Source organism: Ixodes scapularis, unplaced genomic scaffold, assembly GCF_016920785.2.
Source record: "Ixodes scapularis isolate PalLabHiFi unplaced genomic scaffold, ASM1692078v2 PGA_scaffold4__175_contigs__length_147842914, whole genome shotgun sequence".
Lineage (NCBI taxonomy): Eukaryota > Metazoa > Arthropoda > Arachnida > Ixodida > Ixodidae > Ixodes > Ixodes scapularis.
In genome coordinates, this window is record NW_024609879.1 from 59,944,653 (window position 1) to 59,970,686 (window position 26,034).

At 47.9% G+C, this 26,034-nt stretch overlaps 2 protein-coding genes across 2 annotated transcripts in view; both read right to left on the reverse strand.

Moving 5' to 3' along the window:
* The window catches only part of LOC120846999 (medium-chain acyl-CoA ligase ACSF2, mitochondrial-like), a 72,511-nt gene extending 63,302 nt beyond the window's left edge, over positions 1-9,209 (reverse strand). Inside the window, exons 1-2 of the mRNA XM_040218940.1 lie at positions 9,199-9,209; positions 8,965-9,130 (exon numbers count right to left, since the gene is read on the reverse strand). Of these exons, the coding sequence (XP_040074874.1) occupies positions 8,965-9,130; positions 9,199-9,209 (177 nt within the window). The remainder of the gene's footprint in view (positions 1-8,964; positions 9,131-9,198) is intronic.
* A 4,889-nt stretch (positions 9,210-14,098) lies between these two features.
* LOC121832921 overlaps positions 14,099-26,034 on the reverse strand; it is a 180,059-nt gene continuing 168,123 nt past the window's right edge. The window contains exon 5 of the mRNA XM_042293575.1: positions 14,099-14,291. Coding sequence (XP_042149509.1) covers positions 14,099-14,291 — 193 coding nt within the window. The remainder of the gene's footprint in view (positions 14,292-26,034) is intronic.

A 26,034-nucleotide genomic window follows, 5' to 3' on the forward strand; every position in this document is an offset into this window, starting at 1 on the left:
CTCTAGTCTTGACACTCAACACTGCATGCTGCGCTTGGTACAGCGGAAATTGTAGTGGTACGCATCAATGGGCACAACCTACACGATTTATTTGGGCGGGCCGTCTGTTTTTTTTTTTTCTCAAGTGCGGCTTTTAACATTGAATGTAGTAGAACTTTTAATCTGGATGGCATTGCAGTCCCCGCAAAACCGCAGTCCTCACGAAGTGCACGTCATGCGACGCCGCAGTTGGCACAATATCGCCGCGCGCTAAAACGTCAGAAATTCTGTGTGAACAAAAAAAAAAAAAAAAGCTAAGAACACAATAGCAAATAACCTCAAAGCCATTCATATCACTCTGCCATCGAATCGCTTCCACTTGTTCCTTTGTCGTCCCTGTCGTCACGGCTTTCCGAACAAGCTCTTTTCCAATATGGCAGTACGTACAGTTGGCGACGACGAAGCACGCTGCCCGCCTTAACCTCCTCGCAGGGGCCTCCTGCTAGTCACCTACTTGGGTTTGAATCGCACAGTCGTGCCGGACTCCTCTTTTCTCCGTTGTAGTTTTTGCGTAACAAGGGGAAAGTTCATCGGGGGTGTCGCTGTCGAAGCCCCTAATGTGTTTGCTTAGTCGCTAGCCCAAACGGATAGGTCTAGAGACCGTCGACACAGTCTCGACATGCTCCATTAGGACGGATGTTTCTCTTCGTTGGTTTGCTGCTCGCCCCTGTCCGTATCAACATATATGTTAAAGTGTGCACTGGAACTGCATTTCACTAGAGCAAAGGTTTTTCAGAATTTTCGAGGTCAGAATTTGTACTATCTATGAGAAAAAGCCGCTATAGCATTTTCACAAAATTTCATTAGAAAATTAAAAATAAAATATGCGAGAAAAAATTACGGAAATGCCAAGTGTTCCAGAGCTATCCGAAAGATGGCGCCAGTGTCCTCTCGCCGTAAGAGATTGCAAGAGGTTTTAAGGCACTCGGTCGTAATCTGTCGCACGTTGAACGACGCTTTAGCGTTGTGGTTTCTCCTGAAGGCAAACGCTGACGGTTTGACCCTCGAGGACATGTTGTCAGTGCTTCACGGTTAGGTACACAGCGACTGATTCTTCCCCGAACGCGCTGTACCTGGTTTCGGCAGGCGTCAGCTTCTCCGCTCTCGCTCTCGCAACTGCCTTTCACAGCGTTTGTGCAGTGTGGATGCTACGCCAGGTCTTGACAACGTAGCGGAAAATTGTTTTCGACGAGTAGTGAAAGCGTCACACAATATTTAGTCACTTTTATCTTCTACGCAATTTTAATTTCGAAATTGTACCAAAAGAGCGATTTAAATAGTCATAATGGTCAAATTGTTTGATAGTCGTAATAATCGTAGTCATACCAGTTATTATTTTTATGTATAATCTCCACCGCTTTTAAAATAAAATAATAAAGCTTGCTCTACCGTCACTTTGTCTTCGTAATAACCCCCCCCCCCCCCAAACAAAAAAAAAACAACAAAAATAAATCTTATATCTTTTTTGTATTCTTAGAACTCAGGTTTGTAAAATAAAATTTGCTCTTCGAGTGACGCGCGGATTACCTCCTTTAACTGCCATTAATATTTTGGAATTCAAACACGTCACATCCAACACAGTGCCAGGGCAAGCGGAGAAGGTTTATCATCTAGTCAGTTCGTTGGACTGGATCACTTATATTGTCACGAATGACGATTGATGAGGCGATAATAACTGAAGAAACAAGCGTATAATGGGGGAACTTGTGCCCAAACATAAAAAGAAAACAGAAGAAGGCATAGTGTCGTGGGCGTCGAAGTCGGCGTTATAGCAAAGTCGAACGCTGGGGCGAAACTGACCCCGGCTTGTCACGCGGAGCCGCTTTTGTACACGCGTGGGATTCTGGAGCATTCAGCGTAGAAGGTTCGGCGCGTAGAACATTCTAACCTCAAATCAGCAAGACAGTTCTCGAATTCCCCAGAACATCACATTGCAGCGTCAACGAAAATGTGTAGCGGCGGCAAGGAATAGAACCGCGGCCTTCTGCGTGAAAGGCAAGCGCGATAACCTTAAGGCCACGGGCGCGCTGCCTATTTGGTCAGCTGCGCTCAGACTTGTACACGTTACTGAAAAATAGTAAGGAATTAGATTTACAATTACTCAAGGCTGAATTGTAATTTATTACAATTACAATTACCCTCTCATAAAAGTAACTAACCGTTACTCCAAAAAGTAATCCGTTACTTTCGTGGCGTTACTTTTGACATTATTGTCCTCAAGTAAGAAACAAAGGGAAGAAGGTTATTCAACTTCTTATTGGTTGCCACCTGTTCCATTTAATGACCTTGAGTATTTTGAGCAACTGCTGGCTCTCAAAAGTCTCGTCAGACATTTTGCGTTATTTCTTACTCAGTATGCCGACTGCTACGCTGAACACCATTTGAGCTGAGGCACTGGATGGGAGCGCCATCTTGTTCCTCACGAATGCTTCATGCTCTGCATGGAGCTTTTTCAGCGAAGCAAGGGAAGTACTATTTACCTTGAATGTAGAGCAAAGCTTCGTCGTTGCAGCCGTTGCTTGCTATTCCAGAGATTTAGTATATCCTTTCGATACCTCCGATACCCGCGATAACGGTACCCGATAACGATATGATGCATACGCAAAGACGGTGGCGAAGTATCGGATATCGTTATCGGAGTTATCGGACCGATCTACTAAAATTCTCCATTGCCTAAATCGCGAAGCTGTGGAAGTCATCAATAACAAAACATAGTTGTAACAGTAAGGTGATAATTAAATAGTAAATAAGGTTTGGTTCGATATTCTTCTTCCTTTGGTTCTGAACAGTTCGAGCCTCACTTGAGACGTTGGTGAATTAAATGAAGATTCCAGTATACAAATATAAGTAATAAAAGAAAACGAAGGACACTCATAATAACAATTAATTAGAACGTCGGTTAAAACAAGGAAATGTAAATGTGCGTTTGCCGTGTGTACCTTTCTTGGTGCCGTTCAAAAACGCACGGAGCACGAACCGACTGCAGTTTACTCCGGTGTCCTCCAGATAGACGTCCGCTGATGCCACGGGCAGCAAAGGGTAGAGTACCAAGTAAGCGGCGCCTCACGAATTTCACTCTCTCCTCAAGCCCAGAATATCAAGTCTACGTCAGTCACCAATATGTTTTATTTGTAAAAATATCTGCTTGAGATAAGATGCGTCCTGCTGGGGCAAAGCAGGACGAAGAAGAAAGGAAGACTATTGCCATTTTCTAAGTGCTCGCAAAAAGCTGACTCACAAAAAGGGTAGGGTAGACGGAGCGTTGTCTCGTGTTGTGACATTATGAAAATGGTCGTAGTCACTATACACTCCATGCGGGAACTATAGGGGGCGCTTTGAAAAACGCGCGCAGCGCCGCTAGCGGAGGAGCTGGCGTTCGACTGTGAGGCGCGTTCAGCAGCCTGCGGCGCCTTTTCGCATGCCAAGCTGTGGCGGCGGAAGCGCGCACGGACGAAACTTTTGCTTTTTGAGCCGATACGTTGAGGGTGACGTTGCATGAGTGCTGGGGCAGAAGGGCATTTAGCTGTTCTCCACTTCTTATATATTGAGTTTGAGTCGTAATTAGGGGTAATTTCTCCAGTTGCGGCCGAAAAAGGAGTTGGAGTAATTTTCCGAAAAACAAAGACGGCCGCCACCTTAATTGCTCTGAGTGGGAAATTTATTTCGCTCGTCGCTGTAAACCTAGGACTGCTGCAAAGATGATATTTGGAGGCGAGTGAGATGTTCACTAAGTTTGTGCACGACGAGTGCCAAGTTTCTTTAAGACAGCAGGTGTGAAAGTTATGTTTCTAACGAACAAAGAAATAAAGCTGTACGGGATATCCAATATTGGACCCTAAATGTTGTGTTATAGCGGACTGTGCAAAGTGCAGATTTGGGCACACACGTGCTTGGACTTGACAGTAACATGACACAGCACTTATTATACAAAAAAAAAGGTGGCATAGGGAAACCAGGTAAAAATTTGGTTTGGGCGGCGTAACTCAAAGGGAACCGGTTTTGATCATGAAAAGGCTGTCAAGAGAATACCACTGGTCGGGGGAGGTGGAGACTTCAGAGGTAGGAAGGGACTAGTGGACTGTACTTCCAATTGAAACAACTTTACGAAAGGTGGCTCCAAAGCCGAGAATACAAAGTTGTTGGCACACACGTACACGGTTTGGCCGCCAAGGGCTTTTGCGGTCAGCTGTCGTGTAATAACCTGTTGTGCGAGGTGCTGATTTTCGGCGCACAGGTACTTTGACATGACCGTCACTTGGCACAACACTTATTATAACAAAAAGTTTTCATAGCGAAACCAGGTGGAAATTTAGTTTGGGCGGCGTAACTTAATGGGAACTGTTATTTGACCGTCAAAGGCTGTCAGATAATACCACTCATCGTGGGAGGTGCACACTTTACAGGTAGGAAGGGACCAGTGGACGGTACTTCCAGTTCGAACCACTTTGCGATAGGTGGCTCTAAAGCCGAGAAAAAAAATGTTGTCTACAGAACTCGGGGTATCAGCGTTTCCACATCCAGAAGGAGGCTGGTCAAGAAAGAAAGCACACCACATAAACTTTCATACTCAAACGTCGATTCTCCAGTGATTCCGAGATTCATTGTTGTTTTTTTTAGATTTATATTTGTCACTTTTTTTTTTTTCGAATCTTTCTTCATGAAGTACAGATTGCGTGCCATACTTGTCCGGAAATATCATCGACACGTACGATGGGGACGAAACTTCTTTGGAGGGCATTCCTCAAACGAAATTGGCACTGCATACCTGCGAGTGTGGGTTCGTCCCATCGGCGCTGACACATGTAGCCGTTACTGGTACGAAAACAAACGCAGAGCGCAAAGCGGCAGTGTAGAATATGTCAGCCGTGTCGACACAGTGGCAGACGTGATCGGGAGACCAAATTTCTCACGTCGTACGGCACGGCTCCATCGTTGTCGCTGTCCCACAAAACATCGGGGAGGTGAAAAACTGTGAAACTTTGTCTCCACGAGATACGACGCATAACTATTGAAGCACTTAATGACGCAGCACAGCTTCATGCTGTGAACCCAGCGCTACCGCACCACTCCGACTTCAATGCGTACCAACGTACGCGGCGTGGTTTCGGTTTCGTTTTCTCTGGGGTTCTCGCTGCCTACCTTCGGTACCGGCCGCGCGGCGGCGCGCCAGTCGCGTCGCACGGAGTGTATAACCGAGAAGGACATTGTTAATTCTTTTCAGTGCACTTAGCGCCTCGAGCTTCTCGAAGAGGAGCACAATCACTTGGTGTCCTCTTCCCGTCTTCGACCGCAAAGAAAAAAACAAAGGGACTAAAAAGAACCGGAAATAACTTGCCTCCCATTCTTTTTTTTCTTTTTTTTTTTGTAGAAATGTTGTTTTGGATTTTTTTACATTGTTGTTAGGGTCTAAAAAAAAAAAAAGTGGAAGCCGTTTACAAATCCCTGTAACGCCGAATTGGAGCGCAGCTCTTGAGGAGGAGGAGTGAAGGGTACTGAGGGGAGGGTAGACCCCTCCCCCTTCTCCTCCTCCTCCCCTCATTCTTTAATATGCTCCGGGGGGGGGTGTCACGTGACTTCGGGGAGGGGGTCACGTGACCTCGGGGAGGCGTGACCTGGGGGTGACCTCAAGGCCACGTGACCCCAAAGGTGACCCCCACGTGACCTTGGGGGTCACGTGACCTGGAGGGGTCACGTGACCTCGGGGGGTCACGTGACCTCAGAGGGGTCACGTGGGGTCACGTGACCTTGAGATGACCTTGGAAGGGGTCACGTGACCTTGGGGGTCACGTGACCTCGGGGGTCACGAGACCTTGGGGAGGCGACCACGTGACCTCGGGGGTCACGTGACCTCAGAGGGGTCACGTGACTTGGGGGTCACGTGACCTTCAAAGGGTAACGTGGGGTCATGTTGGGGTCACGTGACCTTGAGATGACCTTGGAAGGGGTCACGTGACCTCGAGGGGTCACGTGACCTTCAGGGGGTCACGTGGGGTCACGTGACCTTGAGATGACCTTGGGAGGGGTCACGTGACCTTGGGGGGTCACGTGACCTTGGGATGACCTTGGTTACGCCGACGCCGACGGCGACGGCGACGGCGACGCCGACGCCGACGGCGACGCCGCTCAAGCCGGGAACGGGCCCCTAAGAGCTGCGCTCTAAAATAGTTTCAGGGGCTTGGTGTTTCAAGAAAAGGCTTTGCGGAACTGAAGAGTGTCAAGCCCCACTTTGCGCTGGTCAATTCGCGTGACAGTGTCACTGCGCTCGACTTTACAAAAATGAAAAAAAAAACTATTTAGAATTGGGGGGGGGGGCGTGTCCTGACAAAAAAAATGTAACGGATTACAAGGAATCCGTTACGTCAAAGATGTATGGGAATTACTTTAAAATTACTCTAGAAAATATGTAATTATTCCGTTACAAAATTACTGATAAATGTAAGGGATTACAAGTAATTCCGTTACTTGTAACGGATTACGTACAAGTCTGGCTGCGCTCGCGGCAATATTGCGGATGAAAAGGTTAGTGTTATGGGGAGTGCCACGTATATAAAGCCCTGCTTTTTATATTTACTTTTTTTTTTTTTTGGGGGGGGGGGGGAAGGGGAGGGGGAGGTGGCAGTTGGTGGACGTTGTCGCGTCTAGATTATGTTTCCCTCGTTCATTCGTGATGCATTTATTTTCATGTCGCTTTCAAAATAAACGTCAGTTAATCGTCAACGTTGCGTGTTTCATTTTTAGAGCGCAGCTCTTAGGGGCCCGTTTCCGGCTTGAGCGGCGTCGCCGTCGCCGTCGCCGTCGCCGTCGCCGTCGCCGTCGCCGTCGGCGTAACCGCGCGGTGCATTATGGGTATATTTTCCCGAAGGAACCCGAATTCCTCCCGAGGTCCTCCCGAAGGAACCCGAGGTCCTTCGGAAGGACCTCGGGTTCCTTCGGAAGGACCTCGGGTTCCTTCGGGAGGGCCTCGGGAGGACCTCGGGCTTCTTCGGGAGGACCTCGGGAGGACCTCGGGTTCCTTCGGGAGGACCTAGGGGGGGGCACGTGACGATGACGTCATCAGTGATGATGACGATGACGATGCGGATGCCGATGACGTCATTAGTGACGTCACTGATGACGTCATCAGTGACGATGACGATGGCGATGCGGATGCCAATGACTTCATCGGCATCCGCATCGTCATCGTCATCATTACTGATGACGTCATCGTCACGTGACCCCCCCCCCAGGACCTCGGGTTCCTTCGGGAGGACCTCGGAAGCACCTCGGGTTTCTTCGGGAGGACCTCGGAAGGACCTCGGGTTCCTTCGGGAGGACCTCGGAAGGACCTCGGGTTCCTTCGGGAGGACCTCGGGAGGACCTCGGGTTCCTTCGGGAGGACCTCGGGAGGACCTCGGGTTCCTTCGGGAGGACCTAGGGGGGGTCACGTGATGATGACGTCATCAGTGATGATGACGATGGCGATGCGGATGCCAATGACGTAATCGGCATCCGCATCGTCATCGTCATCATCACTGATGACGTCATCGTCACATGACCCCTCCCCCGAGGTCACGTGATCTCTCAGGTCACGTGACCCCCGAGGTCACGTGACCCCCCCTTCCGAGGTCAACTGATCTCCCCAGTACCTTTCCCTCCTCCTCCTCAAGAGCTGCGCTCAAATTCGGCGTTACAGGGAGTTGTAAACGGCTTTCATTTTTTAGCCTGGTCCTTCAGCGCTTCGCGGTTTTCTTCTTTTTTTTGCTAATGTTGGTTCATTGCTATTGTTATTTAATTGCCTTTTTTTCTTTCTTTTTTTTAGAAAACAGGCTGTTCCTTGCCGTTTCTCCTGGCTTACGATCTCCCCGCTAAGGGCGTGCTCCGGTTCGCACCTAGTTTAAAGCTGGGGTCACACTGCATATAAACCGTACAAAAGAAAGTCTGCATAAAGATTAGAACGCGAGTCGCCACGATATTCTTGCTTCGAATGCAGCATCGAAATGAGTTTCATAAGAAACTTGGCACGCGGCATTCGAAGCACGGATATTGCGGTCGCTCGTGCTTTCATAATTACTGATTTGAGTCAAAATTGGTCGAGCACATTTATAGACACAGCTAAACTAAAAATTCAAATTGCAAGCCAGAATATGTCTTTTTCTTTCAAAAGTATCACATTTTTAGTTTTTGCCTGAAAGGCTCCCTGCCAACACTGAAAACTAGTCGTCAAGTGTTTTGTTACGGGCAAGGAAGAAGGGGGGGGGGGGGGGGGCGGAGGGCAGTGCAGCTTTCGCCTGACAGTTTACTAAAAGTTATAATGTGAAAAAAATGACGGATTAGCTCACTCAGAAAACAAAAACGCGCACAATATATATATATATATTGTTAACTGCCTCCTTGACTTGCACGTTATGTTATATAAAACATGCACCCAATACAAATCCCTGAAAAATTTGAATGTTGTTTTTGGAATAACCTCCATTCGCCGTTTTTCGGTAGTTATTTTTAATTTAGTGATAACAAATAACACCGCCGTAAGAGTAAAACCGGTGCATTCTAAAACTTTAATTAGCTTGTAAAAGCATGAAAAAATGCCGGAATTTGTTTTTAATGGGCTTCTTTTGAAGTTTTTTTTAATGCGACCATCAGGCATCTTTATGCGGATCTGTCGCCAGTCTTGAAGACTCTGCATATCGGCGGTTAGGTGAGAACAGTTTACAATAGATTGTTTTGTTCTTAATTAACAACAATAACTGGTATATTTAGTTTCCCTGTCAATCGTTCCGCATTGAATTCTTAGTTATAGTGATACAGTAATAGTGATATTTATGTTTGCTCAGTAGAGCAGCGGCGCCTCAGAAAGGCATGTCGCCCGTACCATGAAGGCCTGCGGCGCCGGTAGAGGCCAGGAATGGGCTTTGATATGAATGAACAGTCTGTGTGCACACTTACGTCTTTCTTGTATTCCGTGTAGGTCTTGCTGATGTTCTGATGAGTGGTAACAATGGCTGTGATGTCCCCGATGGTGTCTGCCGCTCTGTCAATCACATCTCCCACGGTCCATGTCAGGAGAGGCTCTTTGCCGGGATTGTGGAAGTAGCTCAGTTTGGAGAGGTACCTGTCTCGACATGAGAGACAAATAGTTTACGTAACAGGAAGTGCACACAAATAAAATGAGATGCATACCATGTTGACATAATATGACTCCCACTATGTGTTTTTCTTTTTCGTTAAGTGCGTGAAATTCATCATATGCCAGTACTGCTTAGTTTTTATTATCCAAGTATTTTATATGTCTATGCACAAGAAGCATAGGAAAATAATTTAAGAGATATTGTCACGAATGAAGAGGTTATGGAACAAAGAATAACTGGGGAAACTCAAACGTTTAATGAGCGGAACTTCTGCCCAAAAATGAAAAGGAAAAGAACAATAACAACAAAGCGTCGCGGGCGTCGAAGGCGGCGAAGTAGCAGGATCGAACGCTGAGGCGAAACTGAGTCCGGCGTGCCACGCGGAGCGCCTTATGTACACACGTTGGCTTCTGGAATGATCGGCGTAGAAGGTTCGGCACGCAGAGCTCTGATTAACTCTTATCGATGTTTAGTGGGTAGACTTAAAGGCTACTTTTTTTAGGTACAGCCACTATGATTCACTTAGAGCCAATCAGAGATCAGCGTTCTGACGTCACCACAACCCCTGCGAACGAAGCAGACGAACTTGCGCTCCGTATTGCCGCGCTGCCCACGAACGTGATACACGCTTAGCGGCCTAAAGATCTGGGTGTGACGTCGACTGGTTGGATGTTTGTCGTGTTATCCGCGTTCAGTTACATGTTCGGGGAAAACGATTATTTAGATTCACGGGATAACAATACTCTAGAATTAACGTCTAACTCGTTTTATTTAAGAACCTCTTCAGCTTTGTCTTAAAAATGAGTAGTTTTGTGTTAATCCAAAGTCAGTCACAGCGATAGCGGCGACACGTCACAGCGAAGTCGTTGGGCATCCCCGTCGCGTTCACACAACATGAGGTGCGTGAACAAAAAGCGTTCGGAACAAAATAGACGTCTCACCATTCTGTTTTGAACGCTTTTGCTTCTTCGTTGTTCCGGAGCGCTTGAAATCTCGTCTCCGCTTCACGAGCTCGACAGATTGAGATGGCATTTTGTCACCTGCTAATTTTGGAGCAATAGCTGTAATGGGATTTTCGCACTAGTGAAAAAGTCGTTCGTTGTTAATCTAGCAGTTGTTTATGTTCTAGTACTGGTTGTAGTTGTAGTTGTTGATGTTGTAGTTGGCGTTGTAGGGTGTCCGTCATCATGTTGCCGAATCCTCGAAAAAGATCGCCCGCCGCCCGGGGCAGTCTAACCTGGGTCAGGTGCTTGTAAAGCGAAGGCACTACCACCGAGCGACGTCACAGGGTTAACAACCCGTTCAATATGGCGACGTGGGCGATCGAAAGCGTCGCTGTCGTCGGCCTACCGCGAGTGGCCGAGTGCAGACTTGTGATGTCAGCAAAGGATTTATCATTGACGGAAATAAGGGCGATCATAAGAACTTCCATTTCTACGGTGTTGGCAGCGTTGGTTTCAGAGTGCTATGATTTCAAGCTTCCACCGTGTTCATTACAAACACGATCGAACTAGGTGCCTGAATGTCCTTCAGTTTAGGGTGATGCCACCCTTTGTAGTACCCGATGCCGACAGCACGCGCTCACGGGGAAAATACAAAGAAATCGACGAAAACAAAATGTCGCCATAGCGCAGTCAGCGCTGCAGACGCGTGCAGGGACACGCTCTTTCACGCGCTTCTGGGCAAAAAATAAAAATAAACGCGTGGGACAAAATGGCCAGATGTCTCCACTCTAAGCAAAGTGCACATGAAGGCATCCTAGATTGAACTTGCTGTCCGCAAGGTAATGGCATCACGAGAGGCAACCATACGAGGGCGCAAAAAAAAACACCTCGGCGCTTTTCTTGTTTAGAAGTTTTTATTTAATGACCACATGCGTCCTGTTGTTTTGTCATAAGGAAAGCGTTTAGTTGTCTCGGGTGCTTCCAAGAAGAACGAGACGACAAGTGGCAGCGTTCATGGACTCGTGTGGCCGCAGTAGTCTGGAGCCAAATGGAGGTGCCTCGGGGTTTTCCAGATACATACGGTGCGCCTGTGATGCTGCGAGTACCCGGCCAGGGTCGAGAAGCAATGGCGGGTTGAACCACTCAGTGAGGGTTGGAAGGGAGGAGAGAGGGTTACATGGATCGAAATAACTTTATTTATTTTTAAAGGTGGAGGCGGTTATGCCCGCGCTCCTTCGGCAGTTAGCGACACCTGGTGTCCGAGAGCCCATGGCCTCGGCGACCTCGGCAGCCCGACCGACCACCGGCAATTAGGTGGTCGGGTTTGAGCCGCGTAGCGCAGAGTCCCACCGCTCCACCGAGGGGAAGGAGAGGGAAGAAAAGAAGGGCAAGCCCATAATATATGGGAGATGGTAGCCCTGGCGCTGTAGAAAGTGCAGATGAGATTGTAGAGGGATCGGCAAATATTGGAATGGACGAGAGGACTGGGGAAGGAGTGGGTCTGGGTAGCTGGCGCCGTATAACACACTCTTCCGGGAGAGGGGTTGGGTCGCAGGAGGGCAAAGGCGACGGGAGAGACGGTAATGAGAGGTAATGTCATAGAAGACGACTAAGACGGTTGCGTGCTGAACGAGTCCCGTGATCTCGAAACTGGATCCATCCCGCCCGGACGGTGTATACTCGGGCTGTGGAATGGGTCAACTCGTGTCCGCAGGGTCCCGCGTGCGCTGGCGTCCAGGTTAGGCTCGCATTTGATTCAAACGAATTAAAAGGCTTGGCTGTGGGGATAATTTGTGCCGGGGCAAATATGTAAGCTTTAGCGAAATTCAGGATGGCGGCTTTTGAGACGTATACGAAGACCGTTGTGGCATGGCGTGGCGGTGAGTGCAAGCGCAATGGCGGCCTCTTCCGAATACTCCAGCGAAATAGTAAAGATCGCGGCACAAGTTTTTACCTGGGCCATTGAGGTGACCGCTACGGCTGCGAATGCCGGCCGGTTTCCGTATTCAGCCACGTCCATATGAAGTACTTCCGGCCGATGAGTAAACAACCAATGATGAATGTAGGCTCTACTTCGTCCTCGACCCCTGTGAAATATGGGTGCACATTTCGCAGAAGGAAACATACCACGAGGCGCGAGTGTATCGCTCGTGGAATTGCTTGTTTATGGGTCCATTATGTAACGAGATTAAGATTCAAACGGGATAGGATTTGACGGCCGGTGGGAGAGCGCGGGAGGCGTTTGTATTGGCCTGTACGGTGTGCCTCAACTAGCTCGGACCAGGTGTTATGAAGTCCTAAGCTAAGGAGACGCTGTGTGGTGGCGTTGTGTGGTAGTTAGAGGGTGACCCTAAATGCTTGACGGATAAGTACCTCAATATTGTGGGTTTCAGAAACCGCATGGTGTAAGTAAGGTAGTGTGTAAGTGAAACGGCTCAGGACAGGAGCATGTAGCAGGCGAATCAAATCTTTCTCATACAGCCCTTGGCGCCGCATAGTGGTTCATAGTATGAGTCGAATGCTTTGTTGCACTTGGGAGGAAACTTTGGCGATAAAACAGACTTCTTACGAGTGCGTTAAATTAGGAGCCCAAGCACTTGCACGGTGGTAACAATACGGACCGGTTTTGCGTTAATATGCACCCTGATATCGGGAAGACTGTGGGATCGCTCTGTAGGATGTGGTAAGAGGAGTGCAGATTTGGTCGGAGACCATGCTAACCCAGCTTGCGTGGCAATAGTGAATACCGTGTGCGTACCAAGCTTGAGGGTTCCCTCCAGTTCGGCATCACTGCTCTTGGTGACCGATATGATGATGTCGTTCGCGTACGTGCCATGATGAAGACCCGGGATGGCAGCTAATGCTTGTGGTAGTTACATAAGCGCGAGATCGAATAGTAAAGGAGAGAGGACAGCTCCCTGGGGGTGCCTTTTCCGCCTTTTTGGATTTCGGGGGAGCGAGATTTGGAGAGTGGCGAGGCGATAAAGAGAAAGTCTCTAATAGTAATAGACGTGTTCTACAAGGTTAGTGCTGGCGAGGCATTGTAGGATCGCAGTATGAGACACCTGATCAAAGGCCTTAGTTAAATCTAGGGCTAGTGTGGCCTGGGTATCATAGTGTTTTAGGGGGAGTGATTATTTCGTGGTGAAGCTGTAGTATGATGTCTTGTGTAGAGAGGTCAGCTTTAAAGCCCACTATCGTTTGAGGTAATTGATCAGTATCCTCTAAGTATCGCGTGAGGCGGGTGTGGACAGCGTGCTCGAAAAGTTTCCCGAGGCAATGAGTCAGGGAAATCGGGCTAAGGTTTTCAAGTGCCGTGCCCGGTTTGAGAATCAATACGGGTTTGGCTTGTTTCCAGAAAAATGAGATGGCGCCGTTATGCCAACACTCGTTGAAATAGGCCGTAAGGAATTCCAGGGAAGGAGTGTATAGGTTACAGATGGCTTTATTTGTGACGCGATCTAATCCGGGGGCAAAAGCTGCGCGTAGATTGAGGATCGCTGCTCGGATTTCCGAATGGATGAAATCTCAGTCTAGGTCTGGATTGGCGATGCCAGGGTAACTCGCTAGGGGCTGGTAACGAAAGGGGGAAGGAATTTTTTCTGCACTTTCTGTGTCAAGTCTGCATCTGTGCCAGGGTATTTATGAAGGAGTGTCGTCAAGCGCAGGCGCTGCTCTGTTCGTCCCGTCGTGGAGTCGAGTAGATGGCAGAGCAGCTGCCACGTAGTACGCGTTCCGAGACTCCCCTGCATCCGGTCACAGATGTCGTCCCATATGCTGCGCTGGAGCGTGAGGGCGTGTTCCTCAATGTACGTGCGCAAAGCTCTTAGCTCGAGTTTGAGCTGTCTAATGGGTTTTTGCTTCTTCCTAGCATTCTCTTTGCGGAAATATTGGCGCCCTAGTGAAGCTATACGGGCGTCTACGGAAAGAGCTGGTACGTCTTCAGGTAGGTGCTCTGTTGTTGTTTGAACGTCGTCTACCATTTGTTTCGTCCATTGTTGGATATCTTTAATAGGTCCTCTTCCTTTGCACTCTCGCAGCGTCCGGATGTGGTCCCACTGAACTAGGATGACCTCTCAGCAACGTGTGCGGGGTGTTTGAAATTAGATTGCTGTGGCTAAAATAAATTGGTCGCTTCCTAACGTAGTTTCCGTGTTTGTTCACCGTACCGAACTTGAATATGACGTTATGAACGTTAAGTCTGGAGAGATGTCGCGGGTAGCAATCTTACCTATACGGGGAGGAAAGGCGGGGCCTGTAAGCAGTGTGAAATGGTGTGATTGTATCAGTGCCCATAAGTCGCTTCCCTTGACCGAATCGGGGCGGTAGTCCCGGGCCGGATGCGGAGCATTAAAATCTCCAAGGACTAATAACGGGTCCTTGGCGGTTTCGCGCTTAGCAAGCGCTAGAAGGTAGCCGAAGTGATGTCTGTGCTCACAAGAGGTGCGGTATATGTTAAGCACGTGAACACGGCTGTGGTGTCTGCAATTTGGGTAAAGGGTGACGAAAGTGTAGGGGATTGGCACTCAGTCGAAGTGTGTAGGAGCGCAGGCTTTGTTCCGCTGAACTAAGATTGCGGTAACAAAGCGGTCCTCCGAATCTGGCTGTTGAAATGGTCGGAAACCTGGGAGGCGTACCTGGGTGTTTGTTTTCTGCAAGGCAATTAGGGCGGGGGGTTCAGACATAGATCAGACATGTTGAAAGAGATTGAGCAGTTTCTTGCGCGCACCGTGGCAGTTCCACTGCCAAATTACTAGTTTAGATAGGGAGCCATGATGGTTACTGAGGTGATGCTAACGCCTGCGGCCGAAAAGCTGAGGGTGCTAAAGTAGATTGTTGTAGGATTTCTGTTCTTATGGTTGTAAATTGTGCTGCTAGCGTCTCGATAGCCTGCCGGTTGTCATTGATCATATCTTCTAGTCTATTAAATTCGAGCCGAGTGAAACACTCTGAATAGAATAACGTGAAATCTGATTAAGAAAGTTCGGAGGCCGCGCGCTTTTTGGCGGGTGAACCTCGGGCTGACACAAAGGGGGTAACTGGAGCCGCTGGTGGGACGGTTGAGGGCTTAAACGTAGCCTTTAACCGATTGATCTCCTCGCCCAGTTTGATGTTTTCTGCGCGGAGGGATGCTAATTCTGCCCGAAAAGTGGGGATGAGAGGGGAGGGGGTAGGATTCGGAGACGCGGAGCGAGCCACATCTATCCAGCTCACCCGATGGGTCCGTCTTTTGTGCCACCGGAAACCCTGGGGGTAGCTTGACTCTGGGGTGGTTTCTGCCTTGGGTTGCTGTCTATGGGTGGCTGTTGAAGGGCTTCAGTCCTGGATCGGGACCCCGAGAAGCTTCGGAATCGGCTTTGGGACCGGGATCTCAATCGGCTGTGATTTGTGGCTGCCGGGGTCTGTGTTGCTCTGGTGGTTAATTTGTATGAGGAGGTGCCATGGCCAGGTTATAGGGCCCGGCACTTTGGTAAGGACCGGGGTCTGGAATGTCGGAATAGGGTCGACTCTTCGTGGCCCAGGCGCTCCTCGGCGTTTCTGGAACCGCTAGGAGCATCTGGGGTATCCTGTGGGGTGCTCGCCGTCGCAGACGATGCATTTTGTGGTGCAGAGCCGGTTCTGTTAGGAATTTTTGATTCCGGAGGCCACATACCTGTTGACCGCTAGATTTGAACACACGTCTCTGCGATGTCCTGCGCATCAGCAGTTAATATACGCTTTGCGACGTCGACGAAAGGGGTGCACCAGCGTTGGGCTCTGTAATATTTTAGCCAGGAGGGGACTAGGAGCCTGTCAAAGAGGACTTCAATAGCCCCGGTGGACCCTAGGTACCGCGTTGAACGAATTGAGACACTCGGGTTGTGTTGCTGCAAGGTGGTCAATACGAGGTCGGGGGTCCCCTGGTGGAATACCCTGTGTAAGTTCCACAGACGTATGAGCCGGAGCGGCCACATTGTTGCTGAAGTGGTGCTCTTTACCTTGAGTGAGGAGGGTGGTAGCGCCCAAATACACGAGAACGTGATTTTCTTCGGGGGTGGTTATTCTGACAAAGTTTGGGGGTACCGCATAACTCGATCCGATTTTTCATTGCACTTGGCGAAGGGACGCCGGCGGTACTTTGAATTTTCGGATAAGCGTTATCTCAGGTAGTGCGGCGAGCGCGAAACCACTTCGGGGCCTAAGGATATTTTTATTGTCCTCCAGAGGTAGGATTGGGCAACTTACTCGGCGGGCCATCTTGGGCGGTCATGTGTAGTCCGCGTTCGGCGATGGCGGACGCTCCGAGTTCGATTTAGGCGACAGATTACTAGAACATGATTGTAAACCTGAGACTGGGGCAGGAAGAGAACACAACAGAAGGTAGTAAAAGAGGAGGCGTTGACGCCTCTTTTACTACCTTCTGTTGTGTTCTCTTCCTGCCCCACTCTCACGTTTACAATCATGTTCAACTTAAATTGAGACGTTGCCTACTCTTTTACTACCTTCTGTTGTGTTCCCTTCCTGCTCCAGTCTCAGGTTTACAATCATGTTCAACTTAATTGAGACGTTGCCTCCTCTTTTACTACCTTCTGTTGTGTTCTCTTCCTGCCCCAGTCCTCAGGTTTACAATCATGTTCAACTTACACCAGCTCGCCTGCACTCGGACTATTTTTTTTTAGAATACTAGAGCCCGGCGTTAGGTGATGACGGCGGTGAATCGTTTGCCAGTCCGCAGAAGAGGCTTCGGCCAGAGAAAGGGGTTATCGAACCACTATAACTTTCATGGCCTCTCGGCGAGGCCTTGGTGCGCTGAGAGGTATCACCGCTATCTTTGCTCGCTTGGTGCGTGCTGCGCGAAGAAGCTCGCCTGCAGTAGCAGCTAAAGCGCGCGCTGGCGCGCGCTTTAGCTGCTACTGGCGGCAAGCTTCCTCGCGCCGTACGCGCCAAGCGAACAAAGGTAGCGCTCATAGCTCTCAGTGTACTAAGAGGCGCAATGCTGAAGCTTGGGGAGCGCAGTGATGTGACTGCCCTAACCTAGGGTGCCTTCATGTGCGCTTTGCTTAGGGTGGAGACATCTCGCCATTTTGTCCCACACATTAATTTTTCTTTTTTGTTCAAAAGCGCGTGAAAGAGCGTGTCCCTGCACGCGTTTGTGGCGCTGAGTGTGCTATGGCGACATTTTGTTTTCATCAATTTCTTTGTATTTTACCCGTGAGCGCGTGCTGTCGGCATCGGGTACTACAAAGGGTGGCATCACCCTTAACAGAAGGACATTGAGGCACCCTACCCTAACCCATTTTGGATTTGGAGCAGCCTAAACAGTGTTTTGGAGAAGGAAAAATAGACTTTGAAGCAGCCAAAACAGAGTTTTGGAGCAGCAAAAAGGGCTTTTGGAGCAGCCAAAACTGTGTTTCGGAGCAGCAAAAGTGGATTTTGGAGAAGATATTTTTCTTAGAAAAATAAAAGTAATTGTTTACAGTGCTGGAGAAACGGAGGGAACTTTCTGATGTGTTTTGATGTGATGTGACGTGTTGTGACGGAACTCGCTGCTTGTGTTTTTACTGCTGAGACATCCCACACGTGTATAGTGCTGTAGGCGTTGCCGAGCAGTTCCGAAAATCCGCTTGCCACCGTTTTACTGGTTCCGGACGTGCCATATTTTCGCCTAAATTAAGCAAACGTAAAACAATAGATTGCAGGCGTCCCGGCTGGTGCCTCTTTCGTGCAACCATGCTGTCATGCACGTAAGGGTAACATTGGCAGGCTTGCAGTTGTGCGTGCTTCGTTGTGTGAGCGGAGACAACGGCTGTTCGATCGAAACCGAAGCCATGCCACTCCGCTCCCCGACTACTGGATCCCAAAATTGTATGCAAAATGTAACTGTCTAGCATACGACCCCCCCCCCCCACACACACACACAAACCAAACAAAAAAAGAAACAGTCCAGCGGCGCGCGCTTGCCAGGCGGGCATGCGAGGTACAAGCTAAACACTCAGAAAACAAGAACCTGAGCGCATCGATATATGGCATCGCGAGTCAGGGTCAAAACGTTCTTGGAGCGCTTTGTCCAATGACTGAACTAGTGACAAACGAGCGCGCTGTGCGGGTTCAGCGTGCAGACATTGCCTCCTTTACTGTAGCTCACTTCTCTTCACTAACTTTTTTTGGCGGCAGATTTTTTACGTACCGGGGTCCCCTTTGAAAGAAATCCCACCGAGAGAAACCTAGGTAATCAATACTTCGACAAGCAGTCTTTGAAACGAGGAACTTTGGTAGTAGCGTATGATCTAAGCAAGAGCAGGAATGTTGATAAACACGCGGCAGTATACTAAGTTTCAGTTTAGAAAGCGCCATATCTGCAGCGACGTGGGGAGGGCAACACCCTACGTCGCGCGACCACGGTGATTGTGGTAGCGCTCGTGCTTCAGCTCACAAAGTAACTCTCGCCGCGGAAAAAAAAAAAAATTGGTTTTGTTTCACAGCATGACAGCATGGCTGGCACCCGGCACACTAGCGTCAGAGCGTCCGCACACCCCTGCGTCTATCGTTGGAAAAAATTGAAAAAGGCGCGAGACGAGACTATTGGACAAGAGCCCCGAGACGACACGAGAGCGCGATACGTGAGACGGCGGGAAAAACGATGTAAGGAGGGGGGGGGGGGGGGGGGTCATCGGGTGAACGATTGATGCGGGGCATTTAGTGTTGGGCGGCGTCGTGCGCAAACTAAGTCACGCATGCTCAATTACGGCTCTCAGCTTAGTTTCAGTTTTGAAAAGCGACCGAAACTGGTCCTTTGGCACGGGCTTGGCGCAGACTACCCATACACTTAGTTAGAGAAACCCCTAACGAAAACGCTTGCGCATATATTCATCGTGGAAATGTGAGCTCGATCTTTCTTGAGCTTGCTGTAGAAATGGAAGTGACGAGGACATTTCAATCGCGAAAAAACAGTACAAGTTGCGACCCCGACGACCTGCAGATAAGTCCCATAAAATATGTTATAGATCTCATATCTCCCGTTTTGACCCATATCTTTAATTTGTGCTTACAGCACGGGGTATTTCGTAAAAGAATGCAGATTGCAAAGGTCAGTGTTTTGTTTAAAAAGGGTGATAGGAATGACATAGGCAACTACAGGCCGATTTCAATATTATCAGTCTTTTCGAAAGGGCTAGAAAAAATTCTGCATTCACGCCTAGTGAATTTTTCTGATAAGCATGATATAATCACTTCGTCACAATTTGGATTTCGCAAAAACCGATCTACGGAACTTGCACTTTTAGAACAAAAAGATTACATTTTGCGCAGTTTTGAAGATAAAAGATGATACTCGGAATTTTCATCGACTTCAGCAAAGCATTCGATCATTTAAATCACAATCTATTAGTCAGAAAGCTGGAATTATACGGATTTCGTGGTTATGCCTCAACTTTAATTACGTCATACCTATCGCATCGAAAACAATATGTTCACATTAACGGCTTCTGTTCTGATATAAAACCAATCTTATCCGGTGTTCCGCAGGGGAGTATCTTGGGACCTTTTTTGTTTAACCTGTATGTGAATGATATTGTAAACGTAAACCCAGATATTAAATATACAATCTATGCTGACGACACGAGCTTATTTTTTTCAAGCAACTGCTGCGACGAATTAGTAATTAAAGCAAATAAAACTCTCAAAGACCTGGTTACCTGGAGTAGTTCTAATTCCTTAAAAATTAATGAGAGCAAAACAAAAGCAACCTTATTTCGTCCAAGAAACAAGAATAATAATAATACCAGCGATATTATTCTAAATTCAAAAATAATAGAAGTTATTTCTAGTTTTAAAACGCTTGGTGTCATTTTCACAGATCGAATGAGATGGGACGAGCATGTGAATTATGTGTTGGTAAAGCTGTCACGCGTGGTTGGCGCGATATACCGTCACCACCATATTTTGCCAAAACATGTAAAATTACTAGTTTATAATTCATTATTTCTTTCACATGTGAACTATTGCCATGTAGTCTGGGGAAATACAACAAATGTTAATTTAAATAAAATACTTGTCCTTCAAAAAAAGTTTTTAAGAAACATTTGTAATGTTCCATATGACCATCCTAGTGCGCCTTTTTTTAAAAGCCTGAGTCTGATGCCTGTAATGTGTCTCTATCAATATCGACTGTGTATAACCTATAAATCACACGTAGAAAAAAAATGCTCTTAAATTTCTGGAACTTGTGTCCCTAACACCAAGAATGACCGCATATCCCACCCGTAACACGTAGTACTGGATGCTACAAAAATACAAAACAACATATGGCGAGCAAATGACATCATGTACACTACCTAGACTACTTAACCTTCTCCACACGGAAAACATCCACCCTCTTACCATGTCATTTAAAGACCTTCGAGCATTCTTTTCTTCTAATATGAGTGTGTAGCAAATGTATAATATTTACCTTTTGGACAATTACTAACATAAATGTATTACCTTGCTTTGTTCATTTGAACTGTGCTTTGCGTGTACGTATTCTTTTTCTGTGAACATCCTTCACATCAATTTTTTGTCTTTTTTTTGTTTTCTGTGCCACTGCTGCGAAATGTAAGGATGGGGGGGCGTGGACTTGTCAAGCTGCATCATGCAGCTTTTTTCCTCGGTCTCCCTCCGTCATACACTTTTGACGGAAAATAAAACATATTATTATTATTATTATTATTATTATTTTGGAAAAATGTAGCAGGACGTAGCAGGGTTAGCTCCTTAGCGCAGTTTCGCGCAATAGGCGCAGCAATCACATCACTGGGAGCGCCCAGCGAAGAGCGTAAAAACATCGGAGTAGGCCACGCACCCTCGCCCCTAGGCTCACTTTCAGACGACGCGGCCTGTAACGTGAGCCAAGCTCTCCTCTGTTTGCATTTAATTTTTCTCCGATAGTGCCTTGTGTTCTGGAGTGTATGGAGTGGCGTCAACACATCACATCACAGAGTGAAGTGCGAACAGTACTACGCTACTACTGCATACCAGCGAAGCCTTCTGCGAGTCACGGCTCTGATGCGAGTGTTTGGTGGACGAGTATTTTACCTCTGCGAGAGCGAGCATACCTCTAAATGCACCTCGCCACAAAGAAAACGAAAAAAACATGCAAATAGCTGGAAAAATAATAAATAAGTGCACCAGTGCCAAAGCGAGTGCCTCAACGCGTTGAGAAAAGAACAGGGAAGAAATGACCGTATCCCCACGTGGTGAGTGATGTTGATTGGGGCGAAGGACTGGTGGTGAGATGATACTGATTTTGCTCATAGGTACTGCTGATGATGCGGATTTTTTATTGCTCATTTTTAAATTTACCGCGATTATATACGCATTTGGCCGCAGCGCCCTCTCCTGTATAGGCGTTGAGCGGTTACACGTAACGTTTCATCCATGACATCCCCAGCTCTGAGTTACTACCACATCTCAGAGCCCCCTACTCGTCCCGGAGTCCGGGCCGAGTGGTGAAGGCGATGGACTAGAAATCCATTGGGGTGTCCCGGCACAGGTTCGAATCCTGCCGACTACGCAAATATTTTTTTTTTTTTTAAGAAGACAGATGGGATGGCAATCGATGTTAGCACGGATACCGGACGGACAAGGCTAGACCATAAGGAGCTTCGCCCCTAAAAGTGACGAAAGGCGCTGGGAAGGACTTAAACTTCGTTTCAGGTTTAGTCCAGACGCAGCCGATGCTACAAGCGCAAGCATCTGGCCCCAAACATTGCGTGCACTGCACGAGCGCGCGTACTTGGCAGGGACGCTGAAAGCCAAGAGCTCGCGCTTGCAGCATCAACTGCGTCTGGACTTAAGCAGAAACTACGTTTCAGCTTAAGTCTCATAAAGGTACATTCTTTTCATAAACGAACAAATATTATTCTTATAAATGAAACCTTCTTATAGACGAACATTCCTTCCTCTGTTGGCTCCCAGAAGACGGGTTGGCGAAAAGGCGGGGACGAAGTGCGAACACGCTCTAAAATGCACAGTCGCCGGATGCTTCGATTCTGCATCTCCTTTTGCGACCTCCCTTATGTGTTCACGCAAAAGGTCGTTGATGCCGCGCCCTGTTTGGCGTTCTACTCTGCTCCACACGAGAGAGTGCTTAGCTGCATTGTTCAATGCCCTTCGACCTCGCCTGTTGTTAGGTCCTCTCACCTTCTTTTGTGACTTCTGGCGGCTGAGAACGAACGTGGCGGCCGCTTTAAGCAAGTCAGAAGGGTGGAGCGAATCGCGTGAATTCTCTCCGTAGGGCACGTTGGACAAAAACGCTTGGACGAAAATTTGTCACATGACTTTTGTCGCGCTGATGGAATCACTGAGGCCGTAGCCTTCGTGGTTCGACAAGTTAAAGAAATAGGTCCGGTTTCCGAAATGCGCACTTCAGTGTCTGTTGCTTTCGTGCGTTGCAAACGTGGCCATGGTTCTTCGTCGCAAACGGCCGGAATACGTCCATGCCAATATTTTGGTACTGGCCTTTTTTTTTTTCTTCGTCCAAGTTCTTGAATTTCTAGTGCTGTGTTTATTGGACTTGCTTCGACAAAAAACTTCTCTTCGCCGACGACGAGGCTTTAGTTGAATGCGGGCCACCTTCTTTCTAGACTTTGTATTTGAGTTTCTCTGCTTCCGGAGTCGGATTATGCATCTTTCAAGGATTACATGCCATCATTCTTGTACTACTAAGTATACTGCAAGCATGCATCTGATAGTAGTCAGACTTCCCTCTCAATCTCCGCGATTTATCGTGCTTTAACTTATGAGTTTTGCCTGGCAATAAAAGACAGTAATAATTTCATTTACAAAGAAGTATAACTGTTGTAAATGTGTCGAGAATAAGCTGCGTGTAATAATAGTGGCTTAATAAACTTCTGGGAACGATTGCAAACAATTTTGTTCTTTCTGGCATGTGATTGATATGCAACCTCCTATGCAACACAGACATGCATGACGTCCGGCCAATACGGAGCAGACGCATCGTAGAGTGTCTGAACGCTATTGGGCGCCAACACTGGTCGGGGTTGAAAGGACGGAACGCCAATACCTGCGGATATCAAGCGGTGATTCAGAACATGACAGTTGGGCTATATCGGAACCGATTTTCGGCCGGTATTGGCACGATACTCCAAAGTATGGCAGTGCTGCCTCGGAATGGAGATAATGACATCGGACAATCATGTTTTGAACGATTATTTATTTTAATTGTATTCTGGCGCGCGTGAAACAACACCCGTCTGGCACAGAAGAGAAATGCTAAACCACGGCATGGGCTTTCTTCGGCACTTTCGGCTCACACTTGGCACTCCATTGACTAGCCAGATAAAAACTAAACTTTGGCATGCTCAACTATCGCCCTACTGGGGCTATAGTTAGGCAGTGTAGTCTCGCACAGAAAAGTGCCATGCAGTAAAATCTAGCTGGACCCAAGTTAAGCCCTTACGTTGCCAAATGTTCGCCCAAGTTGGGCGTTTCTCAACGTGCTACCTGGGCAGTCATTCTTCTAAAATAAAACCGATCAAATCAAGTGCTCTCCAGTGAGGTATATTTGGACCTTTCTTATTCAACCTATATATAAATATTATAGTACATATGGCCGCGAGCGCAGCTGACGAAGTAGGAAGCGCGCCCGTGGCCTAAACATTATCGCGTTGTCTTCCACGCAGAAGGCCAAGGTTTGATTCCTGACCGTGACCACACATTTTTCTTGATGCTGTAATGTGATGTTCCAGTACATTTGAGAACCGTCTTGGTGATTCGAAGTTAGAATCTTCTACGCACCGAACCTTCTACACCGAATGTTCCCGAAGCCCACGCGCGTACAAAAGAGCTCCGCGGGGCAAGCCGGAGTAAGTTTCGCTTAAGCGCTTATTGTTAACTTCTGTTCCCTTTTCTTTTTTTTGCGGGGGGGGGGGGGGGGGGGGGGAGGGGGGGGGGGTCGCAAGCTCGCTTCATTAAGCGTTTAGTTTCTTCAGCTAATCGCCGCCTCATCATTTGTCCTTCGTTACATTTTGGTGGAGGTGCGGGGTAGTGCATTCAATGCCTGTTAAGCGCACCCCTCCAAAGACATCCCGGCAAAGCGACGTGCTCACCCCGGAAGGCTACCCTTCTCCGAAGACGCCGAAGCCCGAAGGAGCCATCGGACTAGAGGTCGCGGTCTCCCGAATGGGGTTTCTTGCCTGAGAACCGCAGGAAGAAGATACCGACCATGACCACCGCATCCCCCATCGTCATCCCTGCTCGTCACTTTCATCACTCCAGCGCCCTTTCACGGCGAAGCCCACGAGGATGTTGAAAACTGGCTGCAGCATTATGAACGTGCAGCTCGCCACAACGGATGAACGGCTGAGCAGCGCCTCCAGAACCTGCACTTCTCGCTTGAGGGAACCTCGAGGGACTGGTTTGAGAACCACGAAGCCTCCTTTACTTGGTGGGGAGTCATGCGCCGCCGAATCGAAGAGGACGTTTATCAACCACCACCGTCGGCCGCGAGCAGAGGACCTTCTTCAATCAAGGGTGCGGGGCCTAACGAAAGCGTGACAAGCTTTGTTGAAGATGTCCTGCGGCTAAGCGCCCGAGCCGATCCGGAGGCCGCCAAGGAGAAGAAATTTCGCGCCCTCATGCGTGGTGCGAAGAGTGAAATTTTCGGAGGCTTGGTACGCGATCCCCCATCGACTCTCAAAGGTTTTGTAACCGAAACACCAATATTGAGCGTGCACTGACGTTCAGATCATCCGACGCCTCGGAGATCTGAACTACGAAGTCCTCCCCAACGAAACACGGCCATCAAAGAGACGTCAGTCACTACCCGAGGTGGTGCACGACGTCCGCTTGAAGCCGTATTACGAACGATATAGCTTTGCACTCGCGTCGACGACTGAACTGTGAACTGTGGCTCGTGGTCATGCCGTTCTTTTAATTGTGGATTTGCCTTTTTTTTTTTTTTTAGAGGGGAAAATAATGCCTCGAGCGCAGCTGCCTAAGTAGGCAGAGCGCCCATGGGCTAACGGTTATCGCGCATGTCTTTCACGCAGAAGGCGAGGGTTCGATTCCTGGCCGCGGCTACACATTTTTGTTGGCGCTGTAATGAGATGTTCCGGTAAATTCAAGAACCGTCTTGGGCTCATTCGAGGTTACAATCGTCTACGCACCGAACCTTCTACGCCGAATGTTCCCGAAGAGCGGCTCCGCGTGGCAAGCCGGGGTCAGTCTCGCCCAAGTTCTCGATCCTTCTGTTACGCGGCTATCGACGCCCGCGACGCTCTATTGTTATGTTCTGTTTCCTTTTTCTTTTCTTTTTTTTTTTTGGGGGGGGGGGGGGGGGGGGAGGGCACAAGTTCGGCTTCATTAAACGTTTAGTTTGTACAGTTATTCGCTGCCTCATCATTTGTCCTTCATGACAATATTAATCAATCACCAATATTTTTTTTAATTTATGCCTATAAAGCAAGCATAACTTTTAACAGAGATGACGCCTAGAAACTTATAGACGATGCGAATTAAACATTGTAAACTATTTAGTATAGCGAGGTGGTATTGTGTATTGCCATAAGCACATCTTACCACTGCCAAGAGAGAAAATGTTATATAGTTTAAGTATTTTATTTACAATTAAATTATGGTAAAATTGTTAGGGGTTCACCGATTCATACTAATATGCAAAATATTGGTGTTACAGAACTACAACAAAAAGTTTGTAAGGCTAAAATTGAATATCCACTTAATTATCTTTCAGCTCAATTTCATGAAATTATTTCTTTTTTCATTTAAACGAACCTTGTTTATGTGAAAACAAAATATTATTGAAACCTACCTATCACAACGTCACGTCACAAACTTTGCGAAATCGACCCTTAAAAGTACATACGTATACAACACGAACTAAGCAAGATTACTAAATACATTTCTAAAGAACGCATTACGGCAATTAAACTTCCGCTTATACTTTA